At 40.5% G+C, this 22,804-nt stretch overlaps 1 protein-coding gene across 1 annotated transcript; it reads right to left on the bottom strand.

Moving 5' to 3' along the window:
• Nucleotides 1–704: 704 nt before the first annotated feature.
• On the bottom strand, nt 705–22,472 carry LOC139458285 (zinc finger protein ZPR1-like). The gene is made up of 15 exons (XM_071239665.1): nt 22,393–22,472; nt 21,054–21,189; nt 20,208–20,369; nt 18,840–18,924; nt 17,400–17,470; nt 14,725–14,811; nt 13,887–13,931; nt 11,359–11,439; nt 10,478–10,534; nt 8,581–8,647; nt 6,766–6,926; nt 4,672–4,782; nt 3,850–3,939; nt 1,973–2,041; nt 705–881 (listed from the first exon to the last, which is right to left on the bottom strand). The coding sequence occupies exons 2-15, from the start codon at nt 21,174–21,176 to the stop codon at nt 762–764; spliced, it is 1,329 nt and encodes a 442-aa protein (XP_071095766.1). The 5' UTR covers nt 21,177–21,189; nt 22,393–22,472; the 3' UTR covers nt 705–761.
• Between the last annotated feature and the right edge of the window lie 332 nt (nt 22,473–22,804).

Raw genomic sequence — 22,804 nt, forward strand, 5'->3', positions numbered from 1 at the left:
CCAGTGATTGACATCATGAGCATCGATCCACGCAATTGGGATTGATAACCTGTATCAACCAAGTCAGCGAGGGTGACCACCCGATCCCCTTAGTCGCCTTTTACGACAAGCATAGTCGCCTTTTGCGACAAGTATGGGTTGCTGAAGATCTATTCTACCCCGCAATCTTCACGATCGGTCTGTAAATAATGGAATGTGGAGCAGACAATCCAGTGACTGAAACCATGAGCATCGATCTACTCGACTGGGATATGATGACATGCTTCAACCAAGTCACTAAATCTCACCACCCGATTCCGCTAGGTGATTAAGAAGGGGTTGCAAAGACCCATTCTACCCCTGATCTTCACAAGAGTAAGAGGAACACTGACTCCAAATGAGTGAGTTGGAATTAACGCTGTTTTGAACAGTATTCAACTTATATCACGTTGTGTGTAAGCTTGATGTGGGAGGAAAGACCAAACTGAAAGTGATGCCGGTCTTAGACATACACCACTTTGGTGAAACCCACAAGCACGTGTATGGTGCTGACAAACCTAGAAACATAATTGGGGCGAACCAGGTTTCAAACCCCCAATCCGAGGTTTATATTTGTGGTGTACCTTAGTGACACAATTCTGCACAGCAAATTGTGGAGGCATGGACGACTGGGACACCTGTGCCACCCACTAACTTTAGAGGACAGAAAACTAAACCAGTAACTGATACATCATACATATATTATCACATGAGAGAAGGTAGAAGGTGAACAGGAAGTGATGTCATGTGGTCTCATAGTTCTCTGTCTTCATGTCATTGAGACCAAGAGCCTCTTTCTGATCAAAGGTACGCTCATACTCTACGACCTCCATCTCAGGGTCTGGATCTGGTGCATAAACATTCTGAAAAATAGATTATCAGATAACAAGCCTGTCACATATGTATAATATATCATATGAATTTTACACGAGATACAGCTTTCCATTGGATGAGAGGCCAGTCACATGAGCATGAAACTAAGGTTCACCATTGACAGTTGTTAAATCTGGTTTAATTCTGGGTGGCCAAAGGAGATTAATTACTTTTGACAAAGCGAAGTTAACCTTGCCTCCAACCCTTTCCAAGTCAAGCCTATATATTTAGAACAGTTATATACATCTAAAACATTATTTCAATTTTATAAATCTTAAAATGGAAATAAGATATATTATAAATAAATAATTTGAATAAACACCATGTTGCTTAATGTCTGTTATCATACTGAAAGGAAGATTGTCCGTACATGCTTGATGTAAAAACAATGTCTTATGTTGACATATATTAACCCAATAATACAACTTCCATTTAGATTGAAATATATAATTGCACTTGAACACGATGTACCGGTACGTTTTTAGCTACAAACATGCCAATACAAATTGTCAATACTTATAAATAAATACATAAAAAATGGTAACTTAATATAATCATTAACAAACAAAAAACTGTTGACAATAAAAAATCGGTGACATCGTTCAGCCCAATATTCAACGCAAGCCCAACCCATAATATTATCAGCCAATCAGGACTCTGTTAGTGGGTGTGGCCTCATTTTAAGTGATTTACGGAAACATTAAACGTAAAAAAATTGCAAGGTGAACTAATCGAGTGAGTGAGTGAGTGAGTGAGCTTTTAACAGTATTCCAGTTATATCACGGCGTGCCAGCTTAATGTGGGAGGAAAGCCCGAAGTGATGCAGGTCTCAAACATTTACCATTTTGGTGAAACCCACGAGCACAGGTATGGTGCTTACAAACCTAGAAACATAATCGGGACGAAACAGGATTTGAACCCACTATCATAGGTTTCTGGCGTGCCCAAGGGACGCAAATCTGCACAGCGAATCACAGCGCCTTTGACGACTGGGCCATTCGTGCCCCCAACTAATCAAATGCCACGGAATCACATGCAATTTGTTTATATGAGCAATGAATTGAGGTTATCCTGTACACACCTGTAGATAGCTGTTCCCGGCAGGGTCGTCCAGGACCACGTGGACCCCCATCATCTCTCCATCCACAATCTGCAACCACCACATAGGTGAGTGTTTGGTTGTTTTCTTATGCAGTACATGGCAATACCTCAAACATAACACAGTGGTTACAGTGAACACACCAATGTTTGTTTGTTTGTTGTTTTACACTGCACTCTGCAATATTCCAGCTTTATGACAGCTATCTGTAAATAATCGAGTTTGGACCAGACAATCCAGTGATTGATGACATACATCAACCAAGTCAGCAAGCCTGACCACCCGATCATGTTAGTAATGACAAGCATAGTCACTTCCAACAACAAGCATGGGCTGCTGAAGACCTATTCTCACCCGGATCTTCACAGGTCGTGTCAGTTGTGAGGTGTCAAACGAGTGATGTGGCATAAAACATCATGACATCATGACAATCATGACATCATGACAATCATGACATCATGATAATCATGACATCAAGACAATCATGACATGACAATCATGACATCATGATAATCATGACATCAAGACAATCATGAGATCATGACATCATCACAATCATGACATCATTACATCATAACAATCATGACATCATCACAATCATGACATCATGACAATCATGACATCATGACATGACAATCATGCAGGCTGATCAGGTGACCTGCATGGGTTGTAACAGCGTTTTAAATTGGCACTAGTCCTGTAGTCCTTACCAAACTGCCCAATAGTAAAGGTATCCTAAGGACTAGTAGGAATTGGCCCATTTTAAAGGTTTTGCTATATGTTATCATTATAAGGACTAGTGGATAAAAACTGTTAGTTTCTAACCCTGTGTAACAAAACATTGGTTTTGACCAATCAGTGTACAATCTCTCAGGGCAGGCTATAGATATAGATAAAAGGTTTAACAAAATATCGGTCAATTATTATTAGAAGTTGACAATGACAAAGCAGACAAAACTTATGGACAACAACGTCTTTAATACTTCTTTAATACTGTTTGATAACAATATAAGGATCTATACCGCAATGTTGCATTTACAGTACTATTGAAGTTGTTATCCAAACATTGTGTCTACTTTGTCAAAATATCGATCAATTATCAATATATATATACATATATACAGTAAACTATGTTTATAACGAACACGCTTCTAACGAACTGACGGATATAACGAACTATTTTTTGGTCCTGTCCATTTGCTGTATATATTCAGTACATTTGCTTATAACAAACTACAGTCATAACGAAAATAAAATTAGTGGTCCCATTGAGTTCGTTATAACCTTAATTTACTGTATTGGAGAACCTCAAGCAAACATGTAAAAAGCTCAGTGGGAAAACAACATATTTCATGTCACCTGGGAGTGGTGGCAGATATAAGCATGGGTTACTTTTTGGACAGTTAAGATATAAAAAAATCAGTTGCTTTATGTCTTTGGCAATGGACAAAAACAAGTCTGCTTTGGTAAACTGAAACTATATTATCAATGACACGATTTTGTTATCGAAAATCGTTAATATTTCTTCACTATGATGATAATTCTGATTATCAATCTGAAACAACAGTTTAATAATCTACATCGTATCATCGTTACATTCACAAAGTTGTACATTCTTATTATTTATAGCAACTTCTAGAATGTCATTTAGCACCACCTCATACCGTCCTTTGACACGACACTGCCGAGGACTGAACCACTGAACTTTGACACGACACTGCCGAGGATTGAACCACCAACTTTTGACACGACACTGCCAAGGATTGAACCACCGACCTTTCACTCTCCAGGCAGGTGCTCTATCCACTAGACCACGGAGGCGGTCAAATTTCAGTATGGAAAATGATAAGTCTTCCTACCTTTTGTAATTGACCACAGAATTCAGTGAGTTTGTTCACCATCCCTGGCTGTGAGCTGTCTCCCCGGAAGAAAGGGTTGGACTCTTTCAACTGCAAACACAAGGACATGAGACTGGTCATTTCTAATCCTTCCCCATCTCCGTATAACATATCATTACCTGCCCCTGTATGTCAGACAGCAGACCCTCCACAGTGGTTAACTTGCCGCCAAGCATCCCCATCTCCGTATCAGATATCTCCACATCACATATCATTACCTGGCCCTGTATGTCAGACAGCAGACCCTCCACAGTGGTAAACTTGCCGCCAAGCGTCCCCATCTCCGTATAACATATCATTACCTGCCCCTGTATGTCAGACAGGAGGCCCTCCACAGTGGTAAACTTGCCGCCAAGCGTCCCCATCTCTGTATCACATATCATTACCTGCCCCTGTATGTCAGACAGCAGACCCTCCACAGTGGTAAACTTGCCGCCAAGCGTCCCCATCTCTGTATCACACATCTCTGTATCACATATCTCCACATCGCATATCATTACCTGCCCCTGTATGTCAGACAGCAGACCCTCCACAGTGGTAAACTTGACGCCATGCGTCCCCATCTCTATATCACATATCTCCGTATCACATATCTCCACATCGCATATCATTACCTGCCCCTGTATGTCAGACAGCAGACCCTCCACAGTGGTAAACTTGCCGCCAAGCATCCCCATCTCCGTATCACATATCATTACCTGCCCCTGTATGTCAAGACAGCAGACCCTCCACAGTGGTAAACTTGCCGCCAAGCGTCCCCATCTCCGTATCACATATCATTACCTGCCCCTGTATGTCAGACAGCAGACCCTCCACAGTGGTAAACTTGCCGCCAAGCGTCCCCATCTCTGTCTCAAAGTCCAGCTCAGGGATCAGTATACTGCATGTCTCACTCTGCAAACAAGGCCAATCACACAAACATTAGCCATGCAGTACAACTGATGTCACACAAACATTAGCCATGCAGTACAACTGATGTCACACAAACATTAGCCATGCAGTACAACTGATGTCACACAAACATTAGCCATGCAGTACAACTGATGTCACACAAACATCAGCCATGCAGTTCAACTGATGTCACACAAACATCAGCCATGCAGTACAACTGATGTCACACAAACATCAGCCATGCAGTACAACTGATGTCAAACAAACATCAGCCATGCAGTACAACTGATGTCACACAAACATTAGCCATGCAGTACAACTGATGTCACACAAACATTAGCCATGCAGTACAACTGATGTCACACAAACATCAGCCATGCAGTACAACTGATGTCACACAAACATCAGCCATGCAGTACAACTGATGTCACACAAACATTAGCCATGCAGTACAACTGATGCAGGATTCTCACACAACTCCTTTACCCAACAAATGACTTCTACATTATCTGACATTTCATGGATTCAATTACTCTGGTTAACACAGAGATGACACTGATGCAACACCAAATAGCCCATATCTCTATCATTAATATCTTAATTTGATCCCTTAAGAAAACCATATTGCACAGTGAGCAAGCATATATGAATAATGGTTCAAAAATGGATTTCAGAATGGCTTCTTTGAGCTGGTCAGTGAGTGTGTTGCCTTGGGGAGCAGCTATTTGATTAGATGGGGGGTGGGGTGTGGGGGTGGGGGTGGGGGTGGGGGGGGGGGGTGGTGGGGATGGTGGTGGTTGGTTTTTGGGCTTGAGGCGGGAGAGAGGGATATTTTCTCACAAAATAATCCTGTTTAATTGTAAACAAATGATTGCTTTGCCAGAAAAATATGATGTGTTCTTTTCTTGCATACTACATAAAAGTATCCAAATAAAACAGTTCCTTATTTCTACTTATTTGGAAAAAAATGGAGAACCTGCTTCTGTTGGAATAAATAATTGAGCTCCTAAACAATAAAAATAAATTGCTGATCACAAAACAAAATCCGATACCACACCTCCCCCACTGAAAATCAACTGTTGCTCCCTACTGATGGTTGGAGACAAATTGATGTTTCATTGTTTGTTTTTGGTTTAACGCCGCACTCAGCAACATTACAGCTATATGGCGGCTGGCTGTTAATAATCGAGTCTGGACCTGACAATCCAATGATTGATATCATGAGCATCGACCCACACAAATTGGGATAAGATGGCATGCATCAACCAAGTCAGCGAGCCTGACCTTCCGATCCTATTAGTCACCTCTTCAGACAAGCATAGTCACCTTTCACTGCAAGCTTTGGTTGCTGTAGACCTATTCTACCCGGGATCTTCATGGGTCCAACATAACAATGAGGGAATGAACCAGGCTGTGAAGGGCGACATGTTAAACACCAATCTCATTAAAATCAGTTTTCGCTACCGCTAACAAAGATCTGAGGACATCCCATTACGGGTCACATCAGAACGACCTTTCGCGAATTTTGACCGACCAATGAAATGACTGACAAGAAATCGACATTGGCCAATCAGATGGCAGCTTTCTCAAGCTTAACGACACCAGTTTCAAACTGGCGATTACGCTTCGAAACATATTTTGACGTATTCTCGATTAAAAAGTTTTAAACTGATAAGATGAACATGCTGAAATGGCTTATAGACGGCCTAGATTGTATGGATATAATAATAAAACCTGTAACTGTCGTTCAGAATACCTCGTGTTAAATATATTGTGGTTGCATGATTAGAAAACACATTTCGACTGTCACTTTCATGATCTGGTAAGCGACGCTCTGATTGGTTGGATGAAAGGTCATTCTGACGTGACCCGTAATGGGATGTCCTCAGATCTTTGTTTAGCGATAGCAAGAACTAAGATCTGATTTTAATGAGGTTAGTTAAACACTGGGCTACCTTACTTCTTCATCTGTTCCATGTTTCTCACCTTGAGCACATCACGCGACATATCACTGGGATCTGTTATCTTCAGAGATATCTTGCGGCCTTTTGCTTCAATGGCCCCTCCTCCCTTCACCTCGTTGTCACGGTAACCACAAGCATCACAATTGGTCGCCATGATAACAACTTCTTTAAAATGTGGAATATCTTGGAGTTGTTAAAGATGCTAACGAGCGACAATATTAACAGAGATAGTAAATGTTGTTTGTCGGAATATTTCAGTCATATCATGGTGGCCTGAACAGAAATAGGTTTCGACAAGTGTCTGACACAACTGCCTGCCCGTGGCTGGTAACTTTTCTGTCGGGCTACATGAAATTTTACTCAGCCTGCCAGACTCTCTCGCCGATAATTTTGAGACTTCTTATGTACTCTATTATAACTCTGCCAAGTTCCGGGGTAATTGTTTTGCATTATTTCAACTGATCAAGATGCGACTTTTCACTATTTTTCAATTTTTCATAATGTTTCAATGTGAGCAGGTAACTTTGAAGAGAGCAGGTAACAATTATGGGTCACCTGCCCAGTTGTCTTTCAAGTTTTAAAATTATTTCAAACCTTGTTCAGACAACAAAAACAGGGACTGACAACAATCAACAATCTTGGCACAATTAAATGGAACAATAAGGTTACGACCCTGCTTTCTGTCCAGGGGGTGAGGTGAAATGGGGTTAACATCTCACTCTTAGATGCATGTCTGACTAATGTTGTTTTTGAAAGAGCTAGCCCACCTTGAGTGACCATGCCATAGTTAAACATAAATACCCCACTCATACCCCAAGTCTTATACTGAATCCATGCCCGTTAGTGATGAATCACCCCGTTAGTGATGAATGCCAGGCAAGGTAACAACAAGTGTCATCTCCAAACATCTTTGGTGTGACGCGGCCGGGAATCGAACCCTCGACCTTCCTCTCTCCAGGCAACAGATCTATCCACTAGACCACGGGGGCGGTCCTAGTCTTGGGGTCACAAAGCAGTTTGTTTGGACACGGTTGGAGACACAACCAGTTTGTGTGTGTGTCTCCTGTATCACGCCAGCTATATGATGGTGGACTGTAAGTAATCAAGTCCGCACCAGATGAACCAGTGACTGATATTATGAGCAACGACCAATACCGTCAGGGTACAACTACATGCAATCTACGAAGTCACTAAGTCTGACCACTTGATCGATTAAGTCTCCTGGGGGCACGGGTGGCCCAGTCGTCTAAGTCGCCGTGATTCGCTGTGCAGAGTTGCGTCCCTTGGGCACACCAGAAACCTATGATTGTGGGTTCGAATTTCGGTTCGACCCGATTATGTTTCTAGGTTTGTCAGCATCATACCCGTGCTCGTGGGTTTCACCGAAGTGGTAAACGTCTGAGACCTGCATCACTTCAGGCTTTCCTCCTACATTAAGCTGACACGCCGTGATATAACTGGAATACTGTTAAAAGCGGCGTTAAACCCAAACTCACTCACTCACTCACTCACTCATTAAGTCTCCTCTTAAAACCATTTTAACCTGGAATCCCCAGAGGTGAGTGAGCTTGGTTTAGCATTGCTTTCAACAACATTCCAATTAGATCACGGCATGTCAGTTATTAGCTTGCAGGTCTTAGACGATAGCCCACAAGCATGGGTTTATTGCTGACAAACCTAGAAACATGATCAGGGTGAACCAGGATTCAAACCCACAATCATAGGTAGCCAAGGGATGCAACTCTGCACAGCTAATTGCAATACCTTATACCACTGGGCCACCCATGCCCCCTTAATCCCCACAGGTAAACAATCCAGGAAGTTGGCACAAGGATACCAACCATCTTCATCTTGGTGCTGGATGGTGCCTGACAGTTTGGGCAGTTAGACTGGAACTCAATGACCTTGAAACGTAGAGATGGTAACCATGGCAATCAACAACAAAGTCAGATTACAGAAATCATGTGCTACCGTATCCGACATAATAAGTGTCCCGGTTTAATAAGTGCCCACGGCGATATTTGCCAATATACTGGCTATTGAACAATCCCACTTAACACCCTTCTGATTGATAAATGTACACAAGTCTTATTTATTCGTGTATAATACACACTCGTGTGTTATATGCAGCTTAATTACGAGCAATTAAATTCTGGAAAAATATATCTTTCGTGTATAATACACACAGACTTTTCTTTTGTATCATTTCAGGCTGTCAGCATAAACCATAAAATTTATGATCTTTTAACTCTTTCACCAAAATTATATTCTAATAAGAGACCCCTATTTATAAGTTTGAGAGTGCCCTGGGCGCTTATTACGTCGAATATGGTATTCAGATATTCAAAAACATTGGTGGTAAAAAATGATCTGTTGTGAAGAAGCACAATTCTCAACCAGAGAGACAAACACTTTTAGTATGACGCGGTCGGGGATCGAACCCCGGACCTTCCGCTCTCCGGGCAGACGCTCTACCACTAGACCACGGAGGCGGTTTGGCTAAATGAGCAATACTAGCAAACGATACATGAGTTTTGATCAATTTCAATGTCTCTGAACATCTTGTGATATTTCTTTCATACTGCGGGGTATCTGAAGAGGCTGAGAGATTGGAGCATGAAGATTTTACTGATCAAGTTTATTTTATTTTTATGTAATGTTCAGAAGTGAAACTGTCCTTATGCTTAATGCACCCTGAACAAGGAAGATGCTTGAGAAAACAGAAGCAGTAGTTCTTGAAGAACTTTCAAAACAGAAATGCGTATCCTGAACCATTTGGACTTCATGAAATCAGTTTGGTGCTTGAACGTAGTTCCTGATAGGGGACAATATTTGCATATTTATTACATTGTGATAACAAATGGACAATATTTGCATATTTATTACATTGTGATAACAAATGTATTGAATTGGTTTATCACATAAACACTGTCTATTATATGACATATATGCAAATTTGATAGGTCAAGTAGGTCCTAATTCAGTGTTTACAAACACGGTAATCGAGTCAGTGTTTGTGATCATTTTCAATATAATATCTAAGAAAACGAAAATCAGTGTCCAAAAAACATGTTTTGGTTGGAACTATATTGCCTGTTGACAGTGTCCAACACACTAAACACAGACCATGTGATGCAATATATAAATGCGCACATACCAGGAAAACTTGTAATGTTTTGGTACCATTTGAGAGAGATGAGACTACTTTTCTTAACAAAAGAATTTAAGAACGGCACTACATCAATAAGAGGTAATCATGCTTGTTTGTTTTGGGATGGTATATATCCAGTATTAGGAATAAACACTATATGTATTTGCTAAGGCTCGCGAAACATGAAGTTTATTCCTAAGATTAAAAAAACCCAGTTAAACACTTTGAGGTTTTAGTGTCAGAGTGAGTGAGTGGGTTAGATTTAACGCCGCTTTTAACATTATTCCAGTTATATTGCGGCGTGTCAACTTAATGTGGGAAGAAAGCCTGAAGTGGTGCAGGTCTCAGAAGTTTACCACTTCGGTGAAACCCACGAGCACGGGTATGGTGCTGACAAACCTAGAAACATAATTGGGGCGAACCGGGATTGGAACCCACAATTATAGGTTTCTGGCGTGCCCAAGGGACACAACTCTGCACAACTCTGCACAGCGAATCGCGCCCCCTTTTAGTGTCAGAAGGTAATGAAAAGCATGAGTAGTTTTTTTTCAGGTTTCCTTACAAACATTCACAATCAACTGACCTCATCCTTGCTGACCGCCTGCGCACTCTCGGCTGCATCTGGAACCTCCCCATCCTCCTGAAAACAGTCATGTAGAGTTGTGTGGTTTGTTTGGTGTTTTATGCATCCCTTGGAAATGTTTCAGTTAAATGTCAGTGTAAACAACTGTGTCTGTGCCTGACAATCAAGTGGCTGACTCCCAGTGAAGATCTGGGTTTGAATTTGTCTCCAGCAACCCAAGCTTCCTGTAAAGTGAGAGTGAGTATGTTTTTTTACGCCGCATTTCGCAATATTCCAGCAATATCATGGCTGGGGACACCAGAAATGGGCTTCGCACATCGTACCCATGTCGGGAATCAAACCCGGGTCTCCTGTAAAGGCGACTATTCTTGCCGCATGAGGCAACTAAAGGGATCGTGTGGTCAGACTCATTGACTTGGTTGACTGGCTCGTTTTCATTTGTTGTTTAACGCTGCACTCAGCAATATTCCAGCTTTATGACGGCGGTCTGTAAATAATCGAGTCTGGACGAGACAATCCACTGATTGACATCATGAGCATCGATCAACGCAATTGGGATACGATGACATACATCAACCAAGACAGAGAGCCTGACCTCCCGAACCCGTTAGTCGCCTCTTACGACAAGCACAGTCGCCTTTTACGGCAAGCATGGGTTGCTGAAGACCTATTCTCATATACTTACAAGCCACCTTCACATAGCTGTAATATTGCTGAGTGCAGTGATTGATAACCAAACAAACAAACAAACGCTATCAAGTCACATGCCGATCTAATGAGCTTTGCCATCAGACCCAATCCAGTGGCCTCATGGGGACATATTCTAACCCAGGTACCTGTGGAATCGTTGGTATCCCAGGATGCACTGCTGTGCTACATACCTCATTGAGGCCGAGCTGTTCGTTCTGCTGTTTAGATCTGGTGTAGTGATATACAGTCATCTCCTTGTCGTGCTTCGGTGCATATGTACCGCATGTTAAGGACAAAAGTATTGGATGGAGGATGAGGGGAAATGGGGTTTAACATCAAGTTCAAGATTACTGCACTGATAGTGAAAAGCACACATATGTGTGTGTGGCGCCTTCTTCTAGTCAGGACTTTGATGTGCTAGCCCACTGAGTTACCATGCCACAGACTAACACTGACACCCCACCCAGACAAATGTAGTGACTTGTTTCATCTTTTGTCATCTTTTTTTTTAATTTTACAGATGTTAAATCACTGAACATGCTCAATAGTGAGTGAGTTGGGTTTAACGCCGCTTTTAACATTAATCCTGTTCCTAAGTGATGCAGGTCTCAGACGTTTACCACTTCGGTGAAACACTTCGTTGCTGACAAACCTAGAAACATAATCGGGGCGAACCGGGAATTGAACCCACAATCATAGGTTTCTGGCGTGCCCAAGGGACGCAACTCTGCACAGCGAACGGCGACTCCTTAGACGACTGGGCCGTGCGCAATAGCCTTCAGCATATCACAGATGGGTATTTCAATGTTAGACTGAAGAAAATCAACAACTGACACACTAACCTTTATGTGTATCTTTTAAAATGTCATATATGTAACCATCGTAACATGCAATCTGCAGTTCCGATTGATTTCAATTAATCAAACATAACTTTACACATTTCCCAAGACTCTCGGTGTCCATTCACAAAGACAACGATATGAGCGATCTCCCTAAAGTTTCCATCAAGTTCTCTACCAATCTAACAAACAAATGGTGGATTGTTGGCTTCAAGTCAAACATGAGTCATCAGGAGATGACAAATCCCAAATCCCCCTTCAAATTCTAAAGAACAAATGAGGGCTGGGACGAGTCCAAATTTACTACCCGGGTACCCAACCCCCGCTACCCGCTGTAGGTCTCAAGAGCAGGCCTCAAAGTTGCGAATAAAAAGGGTGGCCAATGCGACCTAAATTTCAGTTTGTCTACTGTCTAAAATTCAGAGGTAGCCAAATGACTACCTACAAAAATATATTGTGGCGACTAAATTCTATTGCTAGACATATGTAGACACAAAAATAAATGTGTCTGCTACCGATTGTACCTGCAAATAATTCCTCCTAGAGTCAACAATGAACCGAAATGCATAAATATTAATGTCATTAGTATTTTATTTTAGTTGATAGTTTATTGGATAAGCAAGGATATACCTATACAATCTAGTAACATAAATTGCATCATTGTTCGAGTCACAAATAACAAAACTCAAGTACAGTTTCCACTAATATACAATTGCAAGACTAGTGCTATGACTTGCACATATAATAGTTGTTTGATAAAAGATAATTTCAATTGCTTTTGGCTACCTACAATATTGGCTTGACTTCTTGATTTTACCACTGGCTACCTGGAAAAAAATACTGGTAGCCATATGGCTACTTGGTAAAAATTTAAACTTTGAGGCCTGCGAGAGATGGGTACAAAATGTCTGATTCGTAATTGTTTGATCAGAGCCCTGGCAAAGAGTATTTTGGTACGCTATAAAACGATTTGATCATGCATACATTGACGTTGACTGAAGCTTTATCTTTAATCAAACATATATCAGTCAGAAGGAATGTGTGCATAGTCAGAAAGAAATATGTGTTGGGACGGGTAAGTTGGGTACTCGGGTTGGGTGGGTAATGAGTAGGACCTGGATACCCACAGGACTACCCTGACTTGAGGTCAGTCATGTGATGGATTGTTTAATGACAAAATTCATCTCCATGGTTACACTACAAGTCACTAATGTTTGCATTAGTTTTAGAGATATGATCTGGAAAAAAATTATTACAGAGAGACAGTGGGGCTGCAACGAATACACAATGAGGCGAGTACAATTCGTATCACGAATATATGGTAACGAATACGAATATTAATTCATGAATACAGTAACAAATCAGCAGCGGAAGCATTATTTGCTATATTCAGTGAAGCATTAACAACATAAATTATTTGACATGGTTTGTTAATTATAAATATATCATACATTTATATACATTATATCCAGGTACTAGTATCTACTCAAATGCGACAAAGACCAGTGACCACATTACTGTCAAATTACATATTATAAGAGTGTTGTTATTGAAGAAATCTATGCATATAACATGTTCTTATGGATATTTTAGGTACTTGGTATGTAAATGCACATGCTGGCACATTCATAAGTGTTTGAGGCCACGAATAATGAATTCAATTCATGAATGGATACGTTCAATTCACCGAACACGCGAGTGAATCATAACATACAGCCAAGCTGATTACGATCTTCCCTTCCCATACTACATACATAAATAATACAACTCAGAAGTCTACATTGTTGGAAAGCAAAGATGCCAAGAGTACTATTTCAACAGATAAAATGACCTCCACAGTCACAGGTAATCATGGTATTTCTATAAACATTACAGGAAGGATATGGATTCTCAATGAAGCTGTTTCCCGACGGGTCGTCTACAAGCTGAAACACAAGACATATATAACAACCTTACAACACCATGGTAGTTGATGTCATAGATAGTCAGAGAATGACCTACAAGCTATGAGGAATGTTTGGCTTAACTGTCCCAAGTGAAGTTAAGTACCAAGTTCCAGATAATCAGATGGAAGTAGGTTATCCTATGTATATGTTGTAGCAGGATCACTCAGGGTACATGGGGTTTTATGTGTCCTCCATAAAGTTTTATACCACAAGCCGGATCCTGCTGCAACAAATTTATCTTATCAACATGTTTTAATATGACATTTTAAATAATTCATATATATTCCAAACTGATAGAAAACAGCTGCTCGATGCACAGTATCACGTGACATCCATTGAAAAAGCCATGGGTTTTTGCTTTGAAGCGGGGTGTAAAGGATTTATTCTGTCTCTTGGAGCCTGTGTTGCTCATGGCGGGGTATAAGAGATTTATTCCCCCAAGGCGGGTTACACTGGACAGGACAGATTTTTTAACGATAAGATTTTTGTTTGTTTACTTGTTATTTGACACTGAACTCAGCAACATTCCAGCTATACCACAGTGGTTTGAAAACAAGTAAATCTGGACCAGACAATCCAGTGATTGACATCATGAGCATCGATCCATGCAATTGGGATACAATGTCATGCACCAACCAGGCCCACTAACCTGACCACCTGGTTCCAGTTAGTCGCCTCTTACAACAAGCATGGGTTGTTGGGAAGATGAAGATCTCAACCAATCCTCACCACTACTAAAAAATACTACCGTGTCCTGTTAGGTATAACCTACCACTTTAAAAGGCTCCTTCATTTCCTTAAGTTTCTCCAACTTTTCCACAAAAGCATCAATCTGTGCAGCGATCTCAGGATGTTGTATCTATGGCAACAGAAACACGAGGCATCAGTGAGTGAGTGAGTGAGTGAGTGAGTGAGTGAGTGAGTTGGGTTTAACGCTGCTTTCAACATTATTCCAGGCATATCGCGGCGTGTCAGCTTAATGTGGGAGGAAAGCCTGAAGTGATGCAGGTCTCAGACATTCATCACTTTGGTGAAACCAACGAGCACAGGTATGGTAAACCTATAAACCTCGAAACATAATCAGGGCGAACCGGGATTTGAATCCACAATCATAGGTTTCTGGCGTGCCCAAGGGACGCAACTCGGTACAGCGAATCCAACACCTTAGATGACTGGGCCCCCCGCACCCCCCAGCTAAGACAGACAAAGTAGGACAAGAGTCATTGTTGCAAGAATTTTGATGGTGTAAAAAAATTTTTGAATAATTGTTCATTCTACCAAGAATTTGAATAATTCCGCATCTCATTGGTCAATCACAATAACCATCTCTGATTCATACAGCCAGTTTGATGGCCACATCACCCAGAATCTTATATCTAAAGAAAGGTACCGTATTCGACGTAATAAGCGCCCAGGACGCTCTCAAAATTAGAAATAGGGGGTTCTTATCAGAATATTATTTTGGTGAAAAAAAGTTGAAAGATAAATTTCGTGGTTTATGCTGACACTAGTGACAGCCTGAAACGTTTATGTATGACAGATATATTTTTTTCAGAAGTTAATTGCCAATAATAAAGAGTGCATATTACACGCGAATGGGGAAGGAAGTGGTGCATATTATATGCGAATAGGGGTCGGAAGGGGTGCTAATTGGGATTGTCCACTAGCCAATATAGCAGCAAATCTCGCCGTGGCGCTTATTACGTCGACTACGGTACTTCTTCCTCAATCATTGTTAGCGGGCATTTTGAAATCATGACATGTACAATAATAGGTTGTCGTAACTTCAATATTCAAAATATGTGTGACAATAAATGTTAGGCATGATAGAAATAGACTAAGAGAGAGTGTTGTAAGGTTTTAGGAAATTAGACAGCTTGAACTTTTGTTGTGTGTTGGGTTCCAGTTAAACCTACAGTTAAACCTACAGTTAAACCTACAGTTAAACCTACAGGTAAACCTACAGTTAAACCTACAGTTAAACCTACAGTTAAACCTACAGGTAAACCTACAGTTAAACCTACAGTTAAACCTACAGTTAAACCTACAGTTAAACCTACAGGTAACCTAGCTCTAGATAGAAAACTCACAATGTTAATCTCCTGTAATATTCAGAGTGAGCTTGTATTCATTCTGACAGTGTATTGTTATCCCATAGTGAAAGTAGAGAATATCTCACACAAACATCCATATCTTGCTTGGTATCTCCAAGATTTGAAATTGCTAAACATTTATCGTTGTGCCTTCTGACTTGAGATATAGCTTATCAAAGAGCTGAGTCCCATGTGTGTGCCTAGCTGTGATTCCCACAATGTTTCCAAGGAAGAATGTAAAGTTTGGAGTGAGTGAGTGAGTTTGATTTTACGTTGCTTTTAGCACTATTTCCAGCAATATCATGGCTGGGGACACCAGAAATGGGCTTCACACATTGTACCCATGTCAGGAATCGAACCCAGGTCTTCTGTGTGAAGAGCGAACACTTTAACCACCAGGCTACCCGACCGCCCCATAAAGTTTGAAACATTACTGCAGTTCACAACAGTCACATTTACACAACACCAAGTTCAACTCTGAGCCTAATAAGGAAAATATAGCATTTTAGAATGACATAAAATCTTAATCGTTTCACAAATACACAGTAAAATCAAAATGATTTTACCAAAAAATGACACCATCATAAAAAAAACATACATGCCAATTTTCAGCTTCCTCACTCGGGCAATTTCAGAGAAGCTGATTGCAGCGCACAAATTTCATCTTGTGAGACTTTGAAAGCATCACAGTACATTTTGAGCACAAATGACTGGGCAGTAGCTATAACGGGGTAAATGGAAATTACTATACGAGCATGGGTGTCATACTGATTTACAAAACGAGTGTCAGAATTCTTGTATTTCCCGAGCAAGACCGAAGGTAATACATAAATTCTTACACAAGTTTCGCAAAATCAGTATGACACACATGCTAGCGTAATAATTTCTATATTACCTATCATTTCTTTATCCTTTCGAGCTCCCCTTTAGAAAACAGCACTGATCACCAACGCTGTCCTAGAAAACCACAATTTGTCGAATGACGTCAACAATTTTCAGCTTTAACGTCGTTTCTAGCGTGAGATCATTCCGACCTCACGTCACAATAAGATTCGAACGACATCTACAATGCCCTCAGCATGACGGAAACAATACACTGGTACGTGAAAAGTGATATTTGCACGAGATCTCATACGATTTTTATGAACTATGGGTAATAAATAAGTTTACAGACACCGATGATGCAAGACAAGCAGGCCAGGACATACGCTTTCAGTCAGGTGAGCTAAAAGGTGTTCCACCTTCATCAATTGTGTTTCAATCAAAAGATTACATGATCCAACTGCACTCCTCACATCAAAGGAAGTTGTGCCAGAGAAACATTTAATTTGTTTCATGCAGCCTAACGACCTACCCGCCGCAATACTTGGTCCTGGTTCAGGCCGTCCACGGCTTTCTGTATGATGCCCTCCACTGTAGTCAACACTGGAACAATCACAAGAATGCTGGTTGGTTGGTTCGTTGGTTTACGCCGTATGGGGCGACTAACGGGATCGTGTGGTCAGACTCGTTGACTTGGTTGACTGACTCGTTTTCATTTGTTGTTTAACGCCGCACTCAGCAATATTCCAGCTATATGACGGCGGTCTGTAAATAATCGAGTCTGGACCAGACAATCCAGTGATTAATATCATGAGCATCAATCCACGCAGTTGGGATTGATGACATGCATCAACCAAGTCAGCGAGCCTGACCACCAGATCCTGTTAGTTGCCGTTTACGACAAGCATAGTTGATAAACATGGATTTTCCACAGTTGATGAGTGAGTCACAGCATGTCAGCTTAATGTGGGAGAAAAGCCTGAAGTGATGCAGGTCTCAGACGTTTACCACTTTGGTGTATGGTGGTATGGTGCTGATAAACCTAGAAACATAATCGGAGTGAACTGGGATTCGAACCCACAATCACTGGTTTCTGGCGTGCCCGAGGGATGCAACTCTGCAGAGCAAATCGCGGCGCCTTAGACGACTGGGCCACCGGTGGCCTCTCCTCAGTAGATGAACTCAGAAGCCTATTCAAGCCGGAACCAGGTCAAGCCACATTCCTCGTGGTGATATAATTTCTATTCAACTTCCCACATTTAGCAGGATAAGTCTAATAGACTTTTCAGAAAACTATTACATACAGACCAGGGCACGTAGGGCAAATGTCACTATTTCATTAAAAGGCAAATCTCACACCAGTTTGTAACAAGGCAAATCTCACCATTTCGTTACAAGGCAATTCCAACCATTTCATTACAAGGCAAATCTCACCATTCTGTTACAAAGCAAATCTAACCATTTCCTTACAAGGCAAATCTCACCATTTCCTTGAAAGGCAAATCTAACCATTTCATTAGAAGGCAAATCTAACCATTTCCTTAAAAGGCAAATCTAACCATTCTGTTACAAGGCAAATCTCACCATTTTGCTACAAGGTGATTCTCACCATTTCCTCAAAAGGCAAATCTAACCATTCCATTACAAAGCGAATCTAACCATTTCATTACAAGGCAAATCTCACCATTTCATTACAAGGCAAATCTCATCATTCCGTTACAAGGCAAATCTCACCATTTTGTTACAAGGTGATTCTCACCATATTGTTACAAGGCAAACAAGATCTTACAATTATGGTCCTTAACATGGACTGGCTGCTAGGTGGATATTTCATCTTGATATTTGCCAGTTTTCATCGCTAATTCAGGTAGTTACCATGGTTACAGATCATGGCTCTGATTCAATTGTCTTCTGACCATAATGCTAAAGCTTGAATACAGATTGACATCAAACATCAATTATACATACTTACCTCCCTTGTTAGGAGGTGACTCAAACTCTAGTTCTGGAATAGAGACAGTGGCAAAATTTGTTTGTACCACCTGTCTATTTAAATCCTGAAAAACAAACAAATTGCTTCAGAAATTACTGTCTTTAATTATTGAATCAACCTAATCACAATACTGCAATCAGGGTTGGTTGGTTGCTTAACGCCGCACTCAGCAACATTACAGCTATATGACGGCGGGCTGTTAATAATCAAGTCTGGACCTGACAATCCAGTGATTGATATCATGAGCATCTATCCGTGCAATTGGGATCGATGACATGTATCAACCAAATCAGCTAGCCTGAAAACCCAATCCCGTTAGTCGCCTCTTACGACAAGCATAGCCACCTTTTATGGCAAGCATGGGTTGCTGAAGGCCTATTCTACCTGGATCTTCACGAGTCTACAATCAGTGAATAGAACAAGTCAAATCTTGGTAATAATTTTTAGCCCACTTGTGATAACATGAAGCAAAACTCTTGAAAATGGCAAATTTCTACCAGTCCTTATTATACCATAAGTATTACATGGAAAATGATAGATCTTTTTTTCAAAATAAATTTGTTATCAAATTTGACAAATTATTATAGGGGTGCTGTCAGCAAAAAACCATACAGTCCTAAGACCAATCTAGCCAGCCCACCACCCTCCAAAAATAAATGATCAGTACCAAAAATAATTGCAATACATGACAAGGAAAGCATACATTGAACTAGTTTTGACATCATCGCCAGGGTAGCAGGATGGTTTGATTAATATTTTCTTGTTGTTTATATTAAGGCCAATATTGTAAATGCAACAAATTAGAAGCTTGGTATATGGCAGAGCTCCAGATAAGCTTTTGGTGTTGTGGGTATTTTACCCATACATTTTAAAATCATTGGGTATCAGTAATTCTATCTGGGTATTCAAATTTCTGTTACCCACTAGTTTTTACACATGTGGGTATTTAAGTTAAATATTTAAAAACACTATTCATCTAGACCCTGCAAACTGGTGTCATGTGGGTTTGAGAGCTTTATAGGACTCAAAAATACCACGATACTTCCACAAGAAAGTGTGATGGCAAATGATCATGATGTAACTGTCCTCATGGAGTTTGGCAAGGTTGACGGAATGCCCGTTTGTAATTTCAAAATAAGTTGCTGATTTGCTAATCGAATACGCAGGGTTACTTAACAATATTTTGATGATACGCACAAGCTTTATTTTTGTAGCGTATCTGTAATGTTCGTTGCGTAGTTGATACGCTTAGATTTGATTTAAATGCATATTTCTGCATGTCTGATGCGTATTTTACGCAGATACGCAGCTTATCTGGAGCTCTGAGTTTGGCAATGTTGCGCTCACTTCCTTGCTTTGGATGAGGACCTCATAACGCACTCCCTTTTCCTGTATCCTTCCGCCAGGCTGTAGTTCCGCATTCCGATGACCACAGTGATCACAGGAGAAGGAAGCTACTATCACTTCCCGGAAAAATGGAATCCTTGTCAAAAATAATCTTGTTAAGCCCTAAAAATAAAATTATAATGAGTAGGTAGGTAGGCTTCGTATTCTTAACATTAGCTGATCCAGGCAAATAACATCCTCAAAGATTGAGTGAGTTTGGTTTTACATGGTTTTATGCCCCCTTCAGCAATGTTCCAGCAATATTATGGTGAGGGACGCCAGGAAGCCCTAAAAGGCCTTCGCTTCCTGCCCAGTTACGGGGAACCCCCCTTGACAAAAAATCCTGAAAATGTAAATTCCTGATACAGGGGGTTGAAAGACAATGATGTTGGTGGAGAACAGGAATAATAATAATAAAAATAATAATAACAATAATACCGTATTCAATGTAATAAGTGCCCACAGCGATATTTGCTAATATATTGGCTAGTGAACAATACCAATTAGAACCCCTTCAGATTGATCAATGTACACAAGACTTATTTATTCATGTATAATGTGCACCCGTGTTGTATGCACCCTCAATTATGGGCAATTAAATTCTGGAAAAATATATCTGTCGTACATAAACATTTCAGGCTGTCAGCATAAACCATGAAATTTATCTTTCAAAATTATTCTAATAAGAGACCCCTATTTCTAATTTTGAGAGCGTCGAATACAATAATAATAATAATAATAATAATAATAATAATAATAATTTGCCTAAACCGACCATTTGTATATTTTAGCCTTATGAGTACTGACCTGATCCTCACAGTTGACACAATAGCTCTCGATTTCGGTGATCTCTGGGGTGTCGTCATCACCAGTAATGTCTCGGAACAGTGGCTTGCTCCCACTGGCTGAATCTTGCTGCTCCTCTGTCATACTGGTAGTTGTGCTGCAAGACAATTCTCAATTAACCTGTCATTAATTGTTAATCAGACAACATGACTGAACAATCAAGTGAGTCTGGAGTGAAACAGAACAGCGAGAGAACCAAGACTTAATACAAGACGGCAGTACTTTGCAACTGACACTGGTGTATGTAGACCCGTGTGGATTTTGAGCTAGTAAGGATCCCAGCAGCCAATGCTTTTCATGTTAATAGATCGGGTCGTCAGGCATGGGGACGTGTTTGATGGTGTACAAGAATATAATCGCCTTGTTCTGCTGTGTATTTGATAAAGGAATGCAGTGAGGAACACAACGCCGAGATGCCCAATGTAATATGTCATATGTAACAATTACGTATTGAGCAGGCCTCAAAGTTGCGACTAAATTGGTTGCCATGGCGATCTAGTTTTGTATTTTGCGACTGGTATTTTCATGTCAGTTGCCAACTGGCTCCTTGGCTTTAATTAAGTTTGGCAACTAAATATCTCTTGTCATAAAATATTAAAAAAGATCGTTTTTAATATATGTGCAGTAACTTCAGTGACAAAAAATGGATATCAGAACATAATAACATCGACTAGATCACTGCTAGGCCATGTGTACTGTTTTTGCTTTTGGCTCCTTGAAATTCTATTTGACTCCTTGAAAAATAATTATAGGAGCCAAGTGGCTCCTTTGAAAAAAAATTAACTTTGAGGCCTGTTGAGCATTTAATATGTATCGCGATATTTAATTTGGCATCGATTTGGCGTGAATTTATATATTTCATACGGCAAAAACACTATAAAAAAGGCTTGAAACATCCTGAATATCTGGGTCTCATTTCAATCAATATTGTAAATATTTCGGATGTGTCACGGTAAGGCTAAGTGGGCATATCCGAGTGCCGTGAATGTTCCAACAGTCAAGAAAATAGTCACGATCCTGCAAGAGCTACATAGGGGTGGATGAATTTATTAACTGTGCAGTTTGGGGAATAAACAAATCCAGCGACACGATAAATACGAAAAACACCGTGAAACAGTAACAGCAGACGACGTGTGTCAGTCAACGTGAACGTTCTAGAAACATTTCACACCGTAGGGTTCATCATTTCAACACATCCAAAACACTTTTGATACTTTTGATGATACTGTGGTTCCGACTGCGTGATAGTCTTACTCTCTTCTGATAAAAAGATTGTCATAAAATTGTAAAAACGATTTACCTTTTTCAAGAAGTCATGAATTTCCCAAACACGTGCACATGCAATAACACCGGAAGTTTTTGTAATGCGTGAAAGCATTCGGCACTGCTCGTATTATTACGACGCCCTCGGAAATAAAATCCAACTCTTAAACAGGGCCTACCAATCAAATTGATAATTGTTGAAATACATTAGACTTCGGAAACATCACTGTAAGGAGCTGACAAACATGCAAACTCCATTACAGTGTGTCTGAATAGGTCAATGTTCCATCAGACTTTAGGCATGACAATATCAATGCGTGGAGCTTTATTCGGTGGGTCAGTCGTTCCGATTGTTATGAAGAGACGGATCCCAGCTGAGATCCAAGGCACTGTTTGCGCTCTAACAAAACAGAAATCGCACCTTCTTGCTGCTGCTACGAGCGTTGAAT

The sequence above is a fragment of the Haliotis cracherodii genome, unplaced genomic scaffold, assembly GCF_022045235.1.
Source record: "Haliotis cracherodii isolate W230 unplaced genomic scaffold, xgHalCrac1.p SCAF_12, whole genome shotgun sequence".
Classification (NCBI taxonomy): Eukaryota; Metazoa; Mollusca; class Gastropoda; order Lepetellida; family Haliotidae; genus Haliotis; species Haliotis cracherodii.